Source organism: Xenopus laevis, chromosome 5S (genome assembly GCF_017654675.1).
Source record: "Xenopus laevis strain J_2021 chromosome 5S, Xenopus_laevis_v10.1, whole genome shotgun sequence".
Classification (NCBI taxonomy): domain Eukaryota; kingdom Metazoa; phylum Chordata; class Amphibia; order Anura; family Pipidae; genus Xenopus; species Xenopus laevis.
Window position 1 is genome coordinate 117,976,718 of NC_054380.1, and position 21,844 is coordinate 117,998,561.

The 21,844-nt window shown below is 39.2% G+C and overlaps 1 protein-coding gene across 1 annotated transcript in view; it reads left to right on the forward strand.

The window, feature by feature from the left end:
• The window catches only part of LOC108718198 (ephrin type-B receptor 1-B-like), a 160,274-nt gene that overhangs the window by 57,403 nt on the left and 81,027 nt on the right, over positions 1 to 21,844 (forward strand). The window contains exon 3 of the mRNA XM_018265884.2: positions 11,475 to 12,156. Within this exon, the coding sequence (XP_018121373.1) occupies positions 11,475 to 12,156 (682 nt within the window). The remainder of the gene's footprint in view (positions 1 to 11,474; positions 12,157 to 21,844) is intronic.

Below are 21,844 nucleotides of genomic sequence, written 5' to 3' on the forward strand. Positions count from 1 at the left end.
GCTGCCTGGTGAGTGATATTACTCTAACTTGCAGTACAGCAGTAAAGAGTGATTGAAGTTTATCAGAGCACAAGTCACATGACTTGGGGCAGCTGGAAAATTGACAATACGTCTAGCCCCATGTCAGATGTCAAAATTGAATATAAAAAAATCTGTTTGCTCTTTTGAGAAATGGATTTCAGTGCAGAATTCTGCTGGAGCAGCACTATTATTAACTGATTAATTTTGAAATTCTTTTTTTCCCATGACAGTATCCCTTTAAAGTTGTTGACCAGCAACTTCCAATACTTTTTCATCCTTTGTGGACTATAAAGAAAAACATGTGCAGAAAGGGTTTTTACACTTTAATAAATAATACAATTGCACTCACAAAATGTGCATTCAAATTTAAAAACAATAAAAGTCCTGGCAGAATTGCACACTTTAAAACCAGAACACACTATAGAAACTTTCATTATCCTAAAAAGGCTTTAAGATTAAAATCAACATTAAAGCTGCCCATAGATGTAAAGATTTTTAAAAGATCTTTTGGTTATCGTTAGACCAAGCTTATCTTGAAACGATCGTTTAAATGTATGATTTGTCCATCAACTAAAAAGACAATATCAAGCGATGTCTAGTTGAAGCCAGGAAAACTGAGGGGAGCTGCCTGATTGGCCCTTAAAACAATTGGGCAATAGATGGATTTCACCGCGACAATGACAATTTTCTAACCTGGCCAATCAATTTTCAGACCGATGTCGGCAGAAAAAACGCTAGATGCCCGTTAGATCTTTAAAAAAGATTGTGATTTAAACATAGGTACTACTTATGCAAACTCACATTATATTGCATAAAACCATGTTCAAAATGCTAAGGGTACATATTTGAATGTTTTTCTTAGCAGCATATTATAAAGGTGCCTTATACTAATAGGCTGCACTCTTTCTGTATACTGGAGTTTCAAGTGCTGGACTTAAACACATCAGTAAAATATGTATTGGCTCAAAACACTGTCAGATGAAAGCCTTCTGAAATCTTAACCTTTGGACACCTTTCTGGATTATAACAGCCTTTATAGGAGTGACATGCTTTTGATATATTGAGCTTTCTCAGAGGCCTTGACCCGAGCAGACTTTTTGAGTTATTACTGGCTGTGTGCACATGCAGTCATTCCAGGCTGTAACTGCACTGCAAGAGACCGTTTTGCAGATTTGCACCTCCGCAGCTCTTTCCCTATGGATCCTTTCCGCTCCATGAAATTTAAGTGAGGTTTTTATGATGGACATTAATGCAGAAGCAAATATCCCCTTTAATAGTGCCAAAAAATCATGGGACAGAAACATTAGCCAGGGAGATGGATGGATGTTAAAGTGAGGGTACTAGGAGCTGCTCCTTAACCCTTTTAATTCAGGGCAGTGTGAATGAAGAGCAGTGGAGGATGGAGTTTTTATTCCTTGAATTAGAAGCTTGAACTATAAATCGAAGAATTAATTACTTTAGTTGTATCTACTGTAGCTTCTAAAGCTCCCCATAGACGCGACGATTCTTCTTGCCGAACGAACAATTTTAGGGAAGTTCGACCAATCCTTTGAAATTTTCGTGCGGTTAGTGGGATTCGAACGATCGTACATCTTACGATTTTTCGGCCGACATCTGTCAGGAAATTGATCAGCCAGGGCAAAAAATCTGTGTCGGTCCCAGTGCAATCTATCTATGATTGCAGGGCCAAGCAGGCAGCTCCCCTTTGTTTTCCTGGCAAATTTTGTCTTTTTAGTTGATGGTAAATTTGTACGATCGTTGTTAAAAATCTCAACATCTATGGCCAGCTTTCGGCAAGATATGTATATTTTGTGCAGTCCCATTGTTTAAATAATGTTGCAGTGTTACAGATAAGAAGGCCTGTGTCAGAGGCCTATTGGCTCCTAGAGGATAAGTCTGGACCAAGGAGGAAGCTTCAGGATAAAGTCTACGTTTGTGGTAACCAAAAGGGATCAGGAGTCGTGATCAATTTCCAGGCAATAGTTCAATAGGCAGGAAGAATAGAAGCAAAGTCACAGGTTCAGGCAAGGTCTAAAGTCCAGGAATATGGTTAATATAAATTTAGGAACACCCAGGAATAATATAAGTATATCCTATCATCGGACATTGACCCGGAAGTCCTTATATTTTCAAATTCTGCGCCGTTCCCAGCTGATGTCTTTGGCGGGACTAGAAATGGAGTGGATTTGGATAAAACTGTTTGGGGTTAATGACCTTGATGTAATCAAGAACAGCAGTTTTTCCGTAGGCATGAGTAGGGGCATAATAAATAGAATCACTCTATACAGAGTTGGAGCTGAGGAAGATTCCCATCATATTCCCACAGAGCCCCCTTAGCTCAACATTCAACCATAATTCCAAAAAATATCTAGGACTTCAAATTCACTCCTTATCTCACCCTATTTGAACTTCAGGTTTTCTCCACAAATCTCACCATGAATCTGAAACCTCTTCTCTATAGGGATTAAGGGCACATTATTCTTTTCTATAAGTGTTGTAGGTGCATTCCTAGCTGTCTCTTTCTAGGTATTGTGGGTAGATGGTTATTATTATGTTTGTAGGTATTGTTGGTAGATCCTTGGTTTTGTGACTGTTTTCATTTTCGATGGGTATGTCCTTCTGTGTTACTATTGTGGCTACATTCTTCCTCTCTTTATGCTTTTTGTGTACATCCTTTCGCTAGGTAAGGTGGGTACATTCTAACTGTCTTGGTCTCCTAACAATTAAGTCCTTTGTGTCTCCTTTCCTCACTTATTCTCTCTTTCTTTGTCCCTTGCACTCCCCTCCAGAGTTCCCTCTTTCTCTCGTTACAGTTAAGATCTGTAATTAGGAAACATTAGCAGCCTGAAAGCAGCTTTCATACCTGAAACACCGGCAGTAAATGCACTCAGCAGTTCTCTTCCGTGGCTATTAATGTCACTTTTATGAAGTAATGAAGAACAAAACACCCTAAGGCACTTTAAACCCTTGTTTTTTTTCTAATAGAGCACGTGCCTTTTCTGCAGCGAGCAATCTCCTTGTTTGCATGAACAATTCAAGCTTTGAACAACCTGAGTGAGGGACCCCTTATGATTATTGCCTATGTGGCGTCTATTATTATCATCCTTTATTTACAATTCAACATATTCCACTGCACTGTGCAATGGAGAAGTGACACTTTTGACAGTATGTTCAAAACACTGTTATGGAAATGCATTAAAGAGAAACTTAATTTAAACGGGATGTCTTTCTCACTTGCCAGAGTTAAAGGGTCAGACAGCATTTATTATCATCCAAAGCTCTACTCACGAAGCGTTAATGGCGGAGCTCACCTGCATCCACGGAGTGTATATCATCCAAAGCTCTACTCACGCATTTATTATCATGTTTTTTTTAATACTAAGAAGATACTAATGGGTGTATATAAAATGGTTTGGCTGTTGTAGCTGATTTTCCAGCTATGGTTGGGCTACCCCATAGCAAGCCCTAAATATGAGTTTAATCTTGCCCACCTAAGGAAGCCTTTCTTGGACAGCATCAAAAGAAACCATTTCACTAAAGGTGGCCATAGACGTAACAATTATTACCTTTCTTGGAAAAGATCTTTCCAAGAAAGATCGATTGTTTCAATACACAGGTGTAGAGTTGAATCGTCAGATATACAGGTAGAAACAATAGAATTCTACCTGTATCTGACGATTTAGCACTAACAATGTCCAATGTTTGGGTGGCTTCAAATGCACCCAATCAAAATTTTCCATCCAGCCGGATCGACGAGCCGATTGATATTCAAGTCTTCTGCCGATATCGGTTGGCTCTTTTCCCACCATACACGCACCGAATATCGTATGAAAATTTGTTTTGGATGATATTATCTGTGCGTCTATGAGCACCTTAACTGCTTTTCTTAAAAGAATTAGACTTTCCTCCAAAATAAAAAGAAACTTATAACAAACAAGGAAAATTTGTGCTCACCAATAATTTTTAAACCATTGTCTGTCATACAGACAAATGCAAGAAGTCCTCTGCACTTATGAATATACCCAAAACATTAAGGGGCAGATTTATAAAGGGTCGAATTTCAAAGTTAAAAAACTTCGAAATTCAATCCTCAAATTGCATTTCTTCGATATTCGAAGTCGAAGTTTTTTTAAATCGAATTTTGCCATATTTGGTCAAATTGTTCGATAGTACGATGAAATCCTTAGAATCGAACGATTCTAACGATTTAATCGATCGATCAAATGATTTTACTTCGACTTCTAAAAACTTAGCCAAATGTTGGCTATAGGTTCTAGGAGGTCCCCATAGGCTAACATAGCGGCTGAAGATGGCGTCCATGAACTTTGCTGGACAGAATCTGCACAGAGGGGTTAAGTAAAGACTTAGGAGCATTTGCCCAGGGTAGCAGCTTGGCTGTAGGGGAGGAGGGAGGGGGGGTCTGTGTAGGGTAGGGTTTTTTTATTAAGGGTTTGCTTCTCCTTTAAGCTGGCCAATTATGTCAAAGTCATCCCCATGGTGGCCAGTCCTACACGCTACTTTCATCTGATTCATTAAGAATTCTAATGCTTCATTATACATTTTACATAGGGACTAAGTTTTACCTGCAACTTACTTGCTTTTAAGGTTTAAAACTCTCAAACATGGTTGCCCTTTTATTGGCCACCACTGGGATCACTTGACTGTAGTTGGAAAGAGTGGGGGCTACAACATTGAGCTGGCCACTGCTCCTGTATAACCTATAAGAAAAGGGAAATTTGTGCTCACCAATAATTTTTAAACCATTAAGCAGGGGTGCAAGGAGGCTGTGACAACAAAATTCATACAGACAAATACAAGAGCCCATTAGCTGTACACTGAAGACACCAATGTTGGTTAGATTATTTCTTACCTAACTACATGTAGCAACTGCAACTTAACCGATGTTTCCTTTGGAAGTACCAAAAGTGCACAACTTTGACCAAGAGACCTGTTTAAGGCTATCAATGCATGCATACAAAATAGGCACAAAGTAACTTATTTGTAGGAGGTTTATAACAAGAACATATAGTACCTCCATGTTTATGCTCCCATTCTCTCATTGTACAGTATCTATCCTAATAATCTCATCCCTTAACCATGTATTACAACCATCCATTACTATACTGTACCCCCTTTTTTATTATATTTTCATTCTCCCCTTGTGATACCCATATTCTTCCACCCCTTGGTGTATTACATCCTAACTTTCCCATTCATTGCTGTGTTCTCCTCAATTCTCCAACCCACTTTAAATGTTCCCTTCCTTTACTCGACCCCCTTGCCATATCCCCCCACTTCTATAACTGCTTGCTATAGTCTCTTCACCTCACCAACTTTGCATACCCACATTTTACCTACACCTGTTCTCTTTTATCTTGTATTCTGCTCCCCTACCTGTTCTCTCATGCTTTATTGTATTTCCTTACATTTACCCTGACTACCCTTTTTGTGTTGCACTCCCTCTTACATTATATATTTTACCCTTGTCCCATCCCTTGCAGTAGTCCCCAACACCTTCTTATATTACCCCCCACCTCTATTCATCCCTTTGCCAATTTTACTTAAAACCGACAGCATTTTCTTGCCTGCCTTTCCTACATCTTGTCATATTTATTGCCACATATTCATTACTTTATTTTTTCTCATCTAAATATTTCACTTTTTCTTACCTTTGTCCTTCTCGCCATATACTTCATCCTTGCCATATTCTCCCCACCCTTCACTGTATATCTGACCACTTTTAAATGTTTTTCACCTTTCTCAGCTTTTTTGGTATTAGTTGATCTTCCTTCTTCAATATCTTCCAAGATTCCACCATTCTTCTGTATCAGAATTTATGGCAAGCTGTACATATGGTGTTTTATTTGTTTGAGCCTGTGGCTTTGATATCAGAATTTCTGCTGGAATATAACAAGCTTTCCCCAGTTAGAGATGACATCAGAGAGAACTTTATAATCAGGAGAGCAGAATGCAGATCCTTCTTTTAGAGCTTTGTAGGGTAATTAGCATTTAGAAATGTATCCGCACTTATTGAAAGACTCTTCTCACCCAGTCAGAAAACAGCCCAATCAGTGAAGGAAGAACTGAAAGTATTGCTGTGCAAAGACATGCCTGATTAGTTTTAATATATGCAACCATTTTATTTCAATATACAGAATTACATATACTGTATATTTTTGCTGTCTTCTCATTATTTTGCTTTTCTTCTGTATCATCTGTTACCTTCTTCCATTTCATGTCAGCCTAGACTGTATGTCTAACTATGGGCCATACTATAGAATAAAGGTGCTTTCTGGAGCAGGGAAAGTGCCTAACTGTTACTTGTTCTGATGTTTGGAAGTAAGTTGATGCGTGTGCACTAGGTACTTAAGCAAGATGAGCATGAATGTTGACTTTTGGCTCTATAAGGAGAGGTACTTATATGATAGACATCCTCAAGGCTACAGGAAACTAATAATAAGTAAAGTAATAGTGGAGAAGAAGTAGATTATAGCTTATTCATCCAGCCTGCAATAGAAAAACAACACAAAGCTTAATATGTGCAGTTACTCCCTTAATGTCTGGGAATCAGTGATTTCAATCTGCACTGATGTTGAGCTAAAGTTTGTGACTCCTCAAGGTTTCTTTTTCCTTCTGCTTCGGTTCCTGAAAGACAGTCCTGCACATTTTCAGCTTTTGACAAAATACATTTCTGCTACACATTCCCCATTCACAACACTGGGGGTAATTACATTTCTAGATTCAGCAAAGTTACGTAAAGTTTGAGTTACCAATCTGCATTTCAAGTTGATTAGAGTCAGGTTTGGGAAGTGTTCCTTTTAGCAAGCACCATTGGCTGTAGAAACTGAAAGAATCTGAAGTCCAATCATCTTTAAAATTGTGTCTCTAGAGTAGTGGTTGCTGGACTTTTTACGTTCAAGCTTCCTTTGAAGGTTCAACTGTTGGTCTGGGTCCCCCCTTAGCTAATAACAAAGTTTAAAGATATAAGACAATATCAGTCTATCACTCATTCAACCATAGTTCCCAGAATGTCTAGTTGAATAAACATATATAAATATATAAAAATGTTTTTATCTGATATATCACTCTAATAGACCCTCAAGCTCATATCTAGGAGAGAAAAATATTAATTTATCCCAAATCTTTAACTTAACTTGATTACAGGCTGTTCCAAGCTTCCCCAAATAAAAGGTACCCAAAACAATAATTTAACAGCTGGGAAATAGGGTAGAAGATCTTTGTTAAAGTCATTTAGGTTGACTCAAATTGGACTAGACACAAAAGGTCCACGAGGCCGAAAACAAAAGCTGAAGCGACCAGCAACAGCATCTACTATGGGCAGAATGTTTGAATGGAAGGGGGATGCCGGTTGGGAAAACCTCAATGATCAAAATGCCAAGTGTGCCCTAAATCTAGAATCTAAGTCATATGGCACGACAATGGTTGGTTTGTGAGAGTAGGGACCAGACTTGAGTAAATATTTTATTTACAATGCTACTCGTCCAAGCATTACAGGTAAAATACAATTTGATAAATACTTCTACTACTACTACATCTGCTAATAATAAAATCAACCAATAATAATAAAAAAAAAATATCAAGGAGCTACTGTATTCCTCTCCAAGAACATGCAGCCTCAGAATGAAATATCTCCTTCCGCTGACGCCTCTTCACACACACCTTATCCTCTCTCATCTCCTGTTTATTTCATTACCAGAACAATAATATTGCTTTTTGAGATGAGGTTTTAATTATTTGCCGAGGTGGCTTCCTTCCCACAGCTTGCAGAGTGCAAATTTCTAGAGTGCCGTGAAGTGCTATCCAACCAGATTAATTCTTTGTGATTATTATCACTTACCTTTGTGATGCAGAAATGTAGATAATGGGAAGCGGAGATGAGAGGATGCTGGGAGAGGAGTCTACCTTATGCAAGACATACTGTCCTTTGAATATAAGTTCTTCTTGTGTGGTGGGTGCTTATTAAAATTTATGCAGGAAGAGAAAGTAAAAATCTGATGTATATGAATTAAATAGGTAAATAGGGCTTTGAGCTGCAATTGCTATTGCTCTTCTTCTGCCTCTGACACCGAGAACTGTTTTCCATACGATATTATTTTTATTCAACAGAAAAATGTATCCCTTTTGAGTCTGATATAGATATATACCCTGTACGTAAGTAATAGTAACATTCCAGTTATTTCTATTCTGTAGTTGTAAAATATATATTTTTTTCAAGACAAAGTCTTCATTTGTACTACAGTCTGTTTGCCTCTTCTTTCCATTAAAAGAAAATGGATAAACAGAACTCATCATTTTCAATCAGGATTTAAAAGCCTAAAATGAATATGGCTACAAGTGCTGTATTTTATATGCCGATCCAGCAGAAAGGTTTAGATGCCCCTTTACAGTAATTATCCAGCCCTTCAAAGTCCACAGGAGCTCTCCCACATCGATCTTATTAGGCCAATCTTTTGAGTGTCAGTGTGCTTTGGGCAGCAGAAAATGAGGCTTGTCTGTCCCATGTTTCTAAGCTGCAATGTACTGTGAATGTGAATTAATTAATAATTAGCCTAGTATTGTCTGTGTTTTTGCTAACATTACCCATAAGTTTTAAAACGATAGACAATGCCTAGTAGCTTTCTGTCATATTGAAGCCAAAAAGGGCTACGTTCTATTTCAAGTCAATCCTAAAATATCGTTTTTGCATAAAGAGAGTCAGACCTGTTAAATTTGCCTTTGTTCCACGCAGAGACATTGTTCTGCCTCCACTTTTGCTCTGATAACTAAGCTTTTGTGTATGTATTGCAAGCACCAGGGACGTACATCAACAGAATGACTATGATAATTTGGAAAGGCAGCCTGTGGAAGCCGGGGCTTGTATAATTTAGCAAAATAGCTATGTGCATAATAAAGGGACTATGAGCCAGTGATTAAAATGATTGCACGGAAAGAAATGACATTCTTTAGAACTGAAATGTCTAGCTTAAAGGGATACTGTCATGGGAAAAAAAAATTTTTTCAAAATGAATCAGTTAATAGTGCTGCTCCAGCAGAATTCTGCACTGAAATCCATTTCTCAAAAGAGCAAACAGATTTTTTCATATTCAATTTTGAAATCTGACATGGGGCTAGACATATTGTCAATTTCCCAGCTGCCCCAAGTCATGTGACTTGTGCTCTGATAAACTTCAATCACTCTTTACTGCTGTACTGCAAGTTGGAGTGATATCACCCCCTCCCTTCCCCCCCCCCAGCAGCCTAATAACAGAACAATGGGAAGGTAACCAGATAGCAGCTCCCTAACACAAGATAACAGCTGCCTGGTAGATCTGAGAACAACACTCAATAGTAAAAACCCATGTCTCACTGAGACACATTCAGTTACATTGAGAAGGAAAAACAGCAGCCTGCCAAAAACCATTTCTCTCCTGAAGTGCAGGCACAAGTCACATGACCAGGGGCAGCTGGGAAATTGACAAAATGTCTAGCCCCATGTCAGATTTCAAAATTGAATATAAAAAAATCTGTTTGCTCTTTTGAGAAATGGATTTCAGTGCAGAATTCTGCTGGAGCAGCACTATTAACGGATTCATTTTGAAAAAATGTTTTTTTCCCATGACAGTATCCCTTTAAGGTCATTGAAGCACAAAAATGGTGGATTCAGAGACGTTTGTCTTAAGTATTAGAAGTGGTAGCCAGAAGTAATAAAGGACCATCTTTGCTGGCTATAAATGCTGAGAATTGTGGATCATTGCCAGTGGAATTATTGTAAAGGTGACCATACACAGAGAGATCCGCTCGTTTGGCAAATTTTCAAACGTGCCGATCTCTCCCAGAAATGCCTACCTTAAAGGGATACTTTCATGGGGAATTTTTCTTGTGTGGTGGGTGCTTATTAAAATTTATGCAGGAAGAGAAAGTAAAAATCTGATGTATATGAATTAAATAGGTAAATAGGGCTTTGAGCTGCAATTGCTACTCCAGCAGAATTCTGCACTGAAATCCATTTCTCAAAAGAGCAAACATATTTTTTTATATTCAATTTTGAAATCTGACATGGGGCTAGACATATTGTCAATTTCCCAGCTGCCCCAAGTCATGTGACTTGTGCTCTGATAAACTTCAATCACTCTTTACTGCTGTACTGCAAGTTGGAGTGATATCACCCGCTCCCTTCCCCCCCAGCAGCCAAACAAAAGAACAATGGGAAGGTAACCAGATAACAGCTCCCTAACACAAGATAACAGCTGCCTGGTAGATCTAAGAACAACACTCAATAGTAAAAACCCATGTCCCACTGAGACACATTCAGTTACATTGAGAAGGAAAAACAGCAGCCTGCCAGAAAGCACTTCTCTCCTAAAGTGCAGGCACAAGTCACATGACTAGGGGCAGCTGGGAAATTGACAAAATGTCTAGCCCCATGTCAGATTTCAAAATTGAATATAAAAACATCTGTTTGCTCTTTTGAGAAATGTATTGCAGTGCAGAATTCTGCTGGAGTAGCACTATTAACTGATGCGTTTTGAAAAAAACATGTTTTCCGATGACAGGATCCCTTTAAGGTGGGTGATATCAGACTGATCTGATTGTGAGCCTGACTGATCTGATTGTGGGCCCTAGGTCCCAACGATTGGATCATAATGCAGGTCTACGGGCAGTCGGATCGCAGGACCACATCAACTAACAGATGTGGTTCGTGATCCAACGCGATTTTTAACCCTGCTCGATCGACATCTGGCCCACTTTTGGCCAGATATCGATCGGGAAAGCCGTCGGAGGGCCCCATACACGGGCCAATAAGCTGCTATCTCGGTCTGTAGGCAGCTTTTATCGACCCATGTATGGCCACCTTAAGGCTCATGACACACCTGCTTAGACAGAAAATGTGCCCTTCACTGCTGAAGCCTAAAGCCAGTGGTTACCTTGGCATCTGCACATAGGGCAACACTGCATTATATTTTTATTACTTTAAAACATTTTAATTTTTAAATTAAATTTACTGTTCCTTTAACGATAACACTGTGCACAATGGAGCAAGACAAGGGATGGATGGAATAAGTAGAATAATACATCACAATATTTTTTTAAACTGACTCACTTTTAACAACTTAATTTTCTGCAGCTGTCCCCTAGTAGCTGGACTTTCACTGAGGCATCCAAAAGTCTTTTTGCTTTCATTTATAATTCAGTATGACTTTAGGTTATTCAATGGGGATCTTAATAATTCATTGAGCCTCCAGAAAAAGAACCAAACTGAGTTTTGTGGAGGAAAGTAGAGGACTGTCAATAAAATGGTGACTATTAATATACATTATATATCAGAGTATAATATATCCTGTGGTTGGATTTTTTATAAAAATTTTACTTTACAGTTTTTATTAGAGACCTCTCTTTCAATGACTGTTGTAAGTGATCTACTTTTATATAATCAAATTCTTATTTTTCTGCAGTGGGAAGAGGTGAGTGGCTATGATGAAAACCTCAACACAATCCGCACATACCAAGTGTGCAATGTCTTCGGGCCTAGCCAGAACAATTGGCTCCTTACTACCTTCATCCCAAGGCGTGGAGCCCATCGTGTCTATGTGGAAATGCGTTTTACTGTTCGGGACTGTAGCAGCCTCCCTAATGTCCCAGGTTCTTGCAAAGAAACGTTTAATTTGTACTACTATGAGACAGACTCAAATATTGACAACAAGATATCTACATTTTGGAACGAGTCTCCCTACTTAAAGGTGGACACTATAGCTGCTGATGAGAGTTTCTCTCAAGTGGACTTTGGTGGGAGACTGATGAAAGTCAACACAGAAGTTCGTAGTTTTGGCCCTCTAACCCGCAGTGGCTTCTACTTGGCATTTCAGGATTATGGAGCATGTATGTCTCTCCTCTCAGTTAGGGTCTTCTTCAAGAAATGTCCCAGTGTGGTTCAGAATTTTGCTGTCTTCCCTGAAACCATGACTGGGGCAGAGAGTACCTCTTTAGTTATAGCCCGGGGAACCTGCATACCTAATGCTGAGGAGGTAGATGTTCCTATCAAACTGTACTGCAATGGAGATGGTGAATGGATGGTTCCAATTGGGAAATGCACCTGCAAGGCTGGATATGAGCCTGAAAATCATGTTGTCTGTAAAGGTAAGAGTATTACACTCTTCTTATGATTTGATATCATTTGTAAATCTCTTATTGTGTATAGAAACCTAAGAGTAGAGCAACAGAAGAGCATTTGTTAGGTAAAGCAAACTACATTATGCAAAAATTAGTATCAGCGAGTAACTGTAAAACCATTTTTTGAACTCAACACTTGTGTATGGCCAAGTGTTAATAATAAAGCAAAGTTCCTTTGAACTTTTGTTAGTTGAGTTCACCCAACTATCAACTATAAAGCTGCTCCAGGCAGCCTATAAAAAGGCCACTGAGAAATAGTAGGCCATTGCTCAGAATACTGCAAAAGAACGTTACCAGTTTAAAACAGCACAAGGGTGTTAAATAATTTAAAACAAGCTCTGCAAAGACGTGAAAACTTTTATGCATAAATATTTATGATGTTACAAAAATCTTCATTCTCATAGGAACAACGTGTTCTTCAGATATCATTTCCCTTTAATCTCTCCCTGCTAGATAGCGTAACTCGAGGGTGTGTTAAATTGCCCAGCTTTTCTTGTATAGAAGAGAAAGCTTAATTCATCGCATTGATATTCCCTCATTTGCTGAACATTTTGTTACTGGCAGTTATTGCCCAAGAGACTTTAGAGGATACAGTGCTCTAACAATAATTGCTATGCGCATGAGACCTCAATATATAATATTAATAATATTCATATTTTTAGCACCCTAGATTTCTAAATGGTGCTCTGTTTCCAGCAGTCTGACAACATGATCATCTCTTTTTTTGTGCTATATCCAAGGGATGTGGGGCAACTTGCAGTACTCCAGGTGTTCTTCAACTGTGACACCGGACAACATGGAATGGCAATTCTTGCTGGAGATTTTCATTAGTACTGACCCCAATTAACCGCAACTATCAGTCCAGGAAATCAAACTTAATTCACAAATAATGTGATTCTAATTGATTTAAAGTAATGATAAGGGAAATGACTTTCTTTGTATGTCTGGTAGTCCATATAGGGTGAACAGATATTTTTGAATAGCACCACCAAACTCTTCATCTTTAAAAAGCCTTTATTTGTGCTTTTAAGGGCATCACATCACAAAAGCACAAATAAAGGCTTTTTAAAGATGAAGAGTTTGGTGGTGCTGTTCAAAAATATCGGTTGACCTGTGATGCTAATGGAAAGTGGCCATTGAAGATCGTGCACTAACCCTATAAGGAGTGAAAATCGTTGTGCTGACTACTTGTCTGCTGTCCATTTAAGGTGAAGAATCAGCCAATCAAAGACCTTATTTGGCACTCTCATAAACTTGTGGTTCCCCTACATTTTCTACATGAATGTGGCTCATGGAACCAGATATAATATATAAGGAACTGACTTTTTCCAGTAGGCACCCATGGTGGAGCTGCCTATGATTTATTTGTGAGCAGCAAAGTAAAGTGCTCTATTCTCATCGGTGGAGAATTGATTATAGCAGGGAGTGCAGTAGCAGTAGTTCTCATTGTGACATTGCCAATAAACGAGCCATAAGCCCATAATTAATAACTGATGTCAGTTAACATCTACATTTAGAATGTCGCACTCTATATTTTTCCAAAGTTAAATGAAGGAACTGCCTGTACCATGACTGTTTTCTGGTTGGCAATATTCCTGAACATTTCCTTTGGGCTTCCAGAGTAACAAAGTATTCTCTACTTTAGTGACAGCCAGGAAGAGTTTTACCTATACTGGTATCTCAATGCTAATGCTAGCCAGTCTGAATCAATTCACATCTAAAATGGATAAAGTAAGCAGACTTGTCGAATATGACATTGATATAATGAACCACTGTGGTGGGTTTTGTTCTCTATTAACAGTAATGCACAAAAACTTCTTTGGAGGATGCAAAAAAATACTTAATGGTCAGTACCATTTTTTTTCTGTAGGGGAAAGGTAAGCAGTGCTTGTAAAGGAAAGTGAGGCTGAATTGGTCAAGGAAGGAGTTTGCTTTTTGGCATAGTGTAGGCAGTTGTTAAAACTTTCTACATTACAGGTTCCATAGGGGCTGGCAAACTTATCTTCATAAAGTAAGTTATAAGTAAGTGCTTAAGTAATTATTATAAAATTATTTTAGTTTCCCTTAAAAAATAATATTTCTTGGGGTCCTTGGTCTGTCTCCCACAGTTGTCTTTCAGCATAACTGGATGTGCTCGATAGTTACACTTTACAGTGTCACGATCGGCACCCTAAATCCAAGTGCTAGGCTCCCTGGTCTCGGCTCAGCTTCCGCCTGTAGCAGCCGCCTTTCACTTCGGGAGGAGCCCTCCGCTAATCGGATGCCGCCAGGTCTTAATAAGAGAGGAGCCAAGCAAGAGTTCTGGATAAGCAAAGGGGCACAATTGTTTACAAAGGATTTTAGAAGGAAGGCAACACAATTTAGGAGGAACTAAACGGAATAGAGTGGTCAAACATGCCAGGTCGGTACAGGCAGAATTCACAGGATAGTCAGACAGGCTAAGGTCAGGATTGCAGAGTTCAGAATAGTCAGGCAGGCAAGGGTCAACTAGACTACCAGGGTAAGCCACTAGACCACCAGGGAAAGCTGTCGTTACATATAGCATTAATATAAATTAGGGGTTGTTCAGAAATGCTGGATTGTGTTGGTAAACACTAAAATTACAAACTTGGAGATGGATGTCCAGATCTCTATCATAGAGGTAACAATTAATACTATAATATGGCACACTATAATATAGTGTAGCAACAGCAGCAAGGCACTGAAGTGGTTAATCTCCAGGGATCGGGACACAAACTGCTTTTCCATCTAGAATGCTGGCCTCTGCAGTGTGAATTCAGCATAATGCAAAGTGGTACTTTATTTTCGCGCTAAATGCACCTCGGCCTTTTGGGAAAAAAACATCCAATTACTCATTGAAAGGATTAAAGAGTAGCATAAAATGGTGAGAAAGCATTTAGACAAGGTCAATGCAACCGCTTCCCAGCTCGGATGGAGATCACGGTGGCCCATATCTACAAAGCTGTATTTTTCTAGACTGCGCACTACTGGGTTTCTAGAAGTGAGTCAGGAATACAGCATGGTACCTTGTTAGCAATGGGTAAGATGGCCATAAAGTATTTATAAGAAAACTCAAAGCTGAGAATTAAGCTGCCGGAGCAACTACACAAAGTGGCAATTAAAAAGCCCACCCCAAAACATATAAAATAAATCAACATATCTAATCAGAGCTGGTGAAAGATCAAGTGGAATACAGTTAAAACTGACATAGAAATCAAGCCAAGTACTTGGGAACCTTATAGATTCATCTTTTTATATATGAAAGTATGTGGAATGGTTCTTTTAGCAATGGGTACATCCAGGTTACTTGGATGTTAGACAGTGGACAATGCAGAAGGTAGTGGACCTTGCACACCAGGTAAAATGTTGGACTTGCCTAGTGCAGGTATAGGATCCGTTATCCAGAAACCCGTTATCCAGAAAGATCCGAATAATGGAAAGGTGGTCTCCCATAGACTCCATTATATTCACATAATTACAATTACTGTCCACTAAATTCAGTTATTTGTGGACAGTGCCTTACAATCTAATACACAAAAGCAATGCTGTCGTTTCAGGAAAATCTGTAGTACCCAATAACATATCTTATATACTATAAGGATCAGAGGAGGTTGTGTGAAGGTTTCTGGTGGATGTTGCAGTGCAGTCAAAGGCGGAGGGCTGCAGGCTGGACAACCTTGATGTATTAATATACTGAATAAAAGCTTAGACTGCAGGTATCCAGGCGCACACGTAATCTATGGATTTATGTGCTATTAATTGCAAGCAGGGCAGAGAAAATGGAAAATATGTTAAGCAGTGAATAAATTGGACTCTCCATGGATTATCCCTGTATATAGGGCGCATTCAGGGGATAAAGGACTCAATTTTTAGATTTCCACGGTGTTGGAACAAATCTGTCCACAGAAAATAGCTGCCTGGCACTGAGGCATTCAAAGTAAGGCTTGGAAGCAGTGATTTAGAACAGCAAATAGCAATACACGGCATAACCAGGCTTGGAATTTAATTCCCTGATAAAAGTGGCAAGTGAAAAAAAATCTCCCCGCTCCCCTGTGCTTCTCCAAATAAGATGAGTTTCAGACTCCAGCAGGAGGAATTGAACTCAGCAGGTCTACAAACACTCAATGCCAAAAACAACAGAACCTGATCAATGTATTAAGAGTAAACACTGCAGAAGGTTCTGTCATCGGAAGTCCTGCCACAGCCCAATGGATTGCACTGCACAGTGACCTGGTGCTAGTAGGGGGGGTTATTAAAGGGATACTGTCATGGGAAAAACTTTTTTTTTCTCAAAACACATCAGTTAATAGTGTTGCTCCAGCAGAATGCTGCACTGAAACCGTTTTTCAAAAGAGCAAACAATTTTTTTTATATTTAATTTTGAACATATTGACATATTTAGACATATTGTCAGTTTCCCAGCTGCCCCAAGTCATGTGACTTGTGCTCTGATAAACTTCAGTCACTCTTTACTGCTGTACTGCAAATTGGAGTGAAATCATGCCCTCCCCCCCCCCCAGCAGCCTCACAACAGAACAATGGGAAGGTAACCAGATAGCATCTCCCTAACACAAGATAACAGCTCCCTTGTGGATCTAAGAACAGCACTCAATAGTAAAATCCAGGTCCCGCTGCAACACATTCAGTTACATTGAGTAGGAGAAACAACAGCCTGTCAGAAAGCAGTTCCATCCTAAAGTGCTGGCTCTTTCTGAAAGCACATGACCAGGCAAAATGACCTGAGATGCGCCTACATACCAATATTACAATTAAAAAAAATACACTTGCTGGTTCAGGAATTAAATGTTATATTGTTGAGTGAATTATTTGTAGTGTAAATAGTGTAATTTATAAATAAAAAATACATCATAAAAATCATGACAGAATCCTTTTAAGAACGGTTTCATTCTTGGGTGATGAGAAAACCTTGGTGCCCAGGAAACATGCTCAGGTCACTGACTTTTATTTTCCAGAGTCCAGCCTGAGGTCACTAGAAGAAAGGATGGCCACAGAAGAGATGTCCTGCAATCTCAAATCGGTCTGTAACAATAGCAGGAAGGCAGGGTGTGTGCATTTTTGCTTTCATCCTGAGTCACTTCTAAATATCACCTTATCTCCAAGTCCAACCTCTGCCTCCCCATTTCACTCATTCACAATCGCACAACTTCAAATCATATTTCCTCCTTTCAGAAATGATAAAGTGACACAAGCACAGATACCCTTTCAACAGTTTCTATACAGTGATTTTCCATCTATAATCCCTATAAACCAGATTGTGCCCTCAATTCCTGCAAGCCTTTCCATAACCCCCCATCTCTACTCCCAGTATTACACTATAATTGCTTTCTCCGTGAACGCATCTCCTCTCTCTCTGATAACTATACTTTAGATTTCTCTTTTAGAAGTAGTGATCGGAATGTTCCACCTGCCAAATGAAAATTCCGATAGAGCTGGGGCACAGTCTGTCCTAAGTAAGTAGTTGTAAGTAGTAGTTGTAAGTAGAGATGTTTGGTTCAAGCAAGCCCCACATGGAGGTCCAACTTTTGGTCAATGTCCTCTTAGTTGATCTTATGTATCAGCCATTCAGCAATAGATCCAATTATATCTAGGACAACAAATAGGCCCAGATCCCCCACCCCCAACCAACGTGCTGCTGCACATTTACCAAAAGATCACCCCCTGCCCTACCGCCCATGATAAGACTTATCTTGACTCTGGCAGACACCAAGAGGGAGTTATGCCACTGGTTATCACATTAAGTGATTTTTAAGCCAGGCTTTCAAGTGTATCTAGGAGAAAAAATAGGGATTCCTTACAAATCATGTTCCCCTTCACTGCTTTAGGCCCCCAGGGGTGCACCACATCTCTCTAATAATTTCCCAGTACTGGAATTTTTGTTCTTCTGGTGGACTTTGTTGGTGCTAGCCTGATCACTTGACAGAAAGAACACATGATAGCAGTTAAGGCGTTTGGTCCTGTTTGAATATTATATATGATAGGCCAGAGATCCCAAACCTTTTTTCACCCGTGAGCAACATTCGGAAGTAAAATGAGTTGAGGAGCAACGCTAGCATGAAAAAATAAGTACTGTGATTGGCCATTTAGTAGCCCCGTATGTGGATTGTCAACCTACATTGAGGTTCTGTTTAGCAGTGCATCTGGTTTTAATACAACCAAAACTTGCCTCCAAGCCTGGAATTCAAAAATAAGCTCCTTTGAGACCACTGGGAGCAACATCCAAGGGGTTGGAGAGCAACATGTTGCTCAAGAGCTACTGGTTGGGGATCACTGTGATAGGCAAAGGACATCACTCTTTGACAGGGTCCAGAGGTTAAAATATAATTAGTACTAGTTTAATAACAAAAATATACCACTTCACATAATCTGAACCATATGCTCTTCTAAATGAATCATCTCATCATCTTGCAGGGCTCACAGTGCAGTCTCTCTGTATCTCCTGCAACCTAGCACCTCCCCGCTTACCTGCCTAGTGTTTCTGGAATAAATTATTCACTAAATACATCCAAGGAGTTAAAAAACTTTCTGCTTATTAAAGAAACAGAATCAATCATTCCATGACTAATCATAGTTCTCTTTACACTGGCCAATTAAGCTGATACATGAAAGAGTTGTAGAATCCCTTTGAAGTGAGAGATTTCTCGCCTCTCCTGATGTAGCAGCTGTCAGCATAGCTCCATCCTTGATTTTTTTTTTTTTTACGTAGATTTTTTTGTAACCGTTTTAAAGACTCTGAGCAGAAAACAAACTAATATCTCTTAATTTGCATGACTTAGCAGGGAAGTATTGAAGCTGTCCACCATATTAATTTCCTGCCTCCTATAGAAGCTATCGGCAGATAACAGCTTGTGTTTCTGGCTGCTGAATTATTTTACGAAATCCTAAGTCATTTGTGGGTGTAACATTTTATTCAGCTTGCTGTTTTATTTTCAAGTTTACCATCGTCATCCAAGATGCTCTAAGATTCTTCTTCATTTGATCTGACACGAGGCTGCAAGATATGAATTTTTCTGCTCAAAGCACCTGCATGGTGTAATCCATAACAATTTTCAATATATAAATTGCTGTGAATGTTCATAATCACCCACACTACAGGAGGAAGAATAATCTGTCATTGATTCAGCAATGTATTTATTCTATCTTCTGAGCTCAGTATTCCTATTTATAGAGAACTCCATATTGTACCTCTGTTACCCCAGTTCTCCTTTCACTGGCTACACATTAACACACGGGGCTCAAGGGAGTAGCTTAAAAAGGGACAGAAAATATTTTACAAATGTACATTATAAAGGGTTGGGAGCGGGGCAGGCGCATGTGTATAAATAGTGGCTGACCCGAACTCGCCCGAACAGCTGGTAAACCCGTGGGTATCAGGTGGACCTGCACATAGGGTTTCCAAAAAAATACCAGCCTTCCAATATATTTATCTTTTTCCCCATTAATAACATTGGAATCAACCATCATTTTTACGGACCAGCCCTGTAAAATACCGGTCATGTGGCAACCCTACCTGCACATCCCTACTAAGGGTCATACATTGATAAAGCTTTTTATACCCTCCATAATTCCATACTTAATAGGAAAAACCAGCAAAAAGGCATGTCCAGTTACTATACATTCTAGCCGATTACTTGTTATCTATTGATGGGCGAATAAACTGTTGCGAAAATTCGCCGGCGTCCAAAAATTTTGGGCGCACCTCTGAAAAATCAATCGCATCAGAATCGGTGCACGTCAACGCTATTCGGATGCCCATTGACTTTTACGCCTGCATTGAAATTGACACGAGTTCGGTACTTTTCGGAAGCACGTCCAAAATTTACGCAAGCGTCAAGTTTCGCAGGAAATTTTGCAAATTTTTTGGGACAAATTCGCCCATCACTACTGTTAACCTGAAAATTCATGTGCAAATGTTTTGTGAGCTCAGTTCTACCTTGTTTCAACCACTGATGTTGGGGGCAGTCTGCAGGAGGTAATTTTTATTTGCCTCCCTTACTTCCAGACCCAGTAACATTGACGCCTTACTAGGAAGTGACAGGTGTTTAAGTATATATTTTTCTGAAAAAACCTCACTGGTAATGTATCCAAAGTTCCTTGAGGGTATGGGAATATTTTTTCCCTGAATTTGAGAATATTCAGCAACACATAACAGCAAGCTTGATTTTAACTTGTTATACAATTTATACTTCATGTTTTATCTTGAGACAATCACTAAAAATCTGTGTAAAGTTTAAAAGAATGGTTGATGTCAGTGCACAATGTATCCAAAGAGAAATGCTATCCATGAGAGCATTCCACACCATTAGCAGTAGTCCGTTCCATACAACCTGACTTCCCTAACTCAATAAGAGCCTGAGTTGTTGGTGGGCTGTTTTTTGTCAGTGTTGTCATTTTCTACATATGTCATAACAGAACATGGAGTTCCTTAGGGATGTGAATGATTATGACACTTGCTTCATTATAGTTTCCTTTCAGTCATGGGTAGAGCTTGTTACAGTTTTACAATACAAGAAATACAAGTCGGAGTAAAGAGAAATCAGTGATTAGAGTGCGGCTAGAGTCCCCCAGGCTAATAATTATAGTGGAAGTTGAGTTAAGGGCTGTTTACCTTTAAGTTGTTTGTAAGCTACTTTTAAATTGGTCTTCAGTATTTATTTTTGTTTTTTAATTATTTGCCTTCTTCTTCTGACTCTTTCCACCTTTCAAATAATTTATATTTCAGTCTCTTATTCATATCAGTGAATTTTTGCTGGGTAATTTGGACCCTAGCAGCCAGAATGCTGCAAACTCGAGAGCTGCTGAATAGCTAAATAATTAAAAAAAAAACCCCACAAATAATCAGAAGTGAAAAATGAAAAACAATTGCAAATTGTCTCAGCGTATTAACTCAGATGTGAACACCCCTTTAATCCACACATGGGGAGGATAATCATTTCAGAGCCATGTATTGTGCTATCAGCACAGTTATGTGTAACCCTGTTGGTTACCTTCTTAGAAAAAGTGGTCCATGGCCAGAACCAAGAGCTCAAGACCTGAGGTTCCTGATCTTTCAACCACTTTTGCTCTATATCCCGGTTTAGAAGCCTTCCCCCTTGTTATTGGTACTTAGTCTTTCTTCAAAAAAAGTGTGCCATTCATGGATAGCAGGGGTTCTGGGAACACCTGTCTGTTCTGTTATCTCTAATGCAGGGGTCACCCGTAAGCAACATTCAGATTCCAAAAAAGTTGTAGAGCAACTTAAAGGGGACCCAAAAAAATTATTCCAAAATGAACTTTAATAACACTATAAAAGTTATTTGAATCTTGTTTCCATTAGTCTGGGAACTCATAATTATAGCAAGCAGGCAGGAGCCATTTTGTGGACATTGTTATTAAGACAAACCTTGCATCATCTCAGAATCTTGTTTGTGCACCAGAATGGGGGACCTGATGTCCATCCCCCTGCCTTGGCTTCACAGTTAAATGGTGAAGAGAACGGGGGAATGTGGGGAGAGCAGTGACATCTAGGAAGTGCTGAATGGAAAGTGAAAGTAATTGTCTGCCCTGCCTCTATGCCTGAGGCATAGAGGAGGGGCAAACAATATTTGATTGACAGCTGAGATTTTTAAACGAGCTTACAACAGCTAGAATTCTTTAA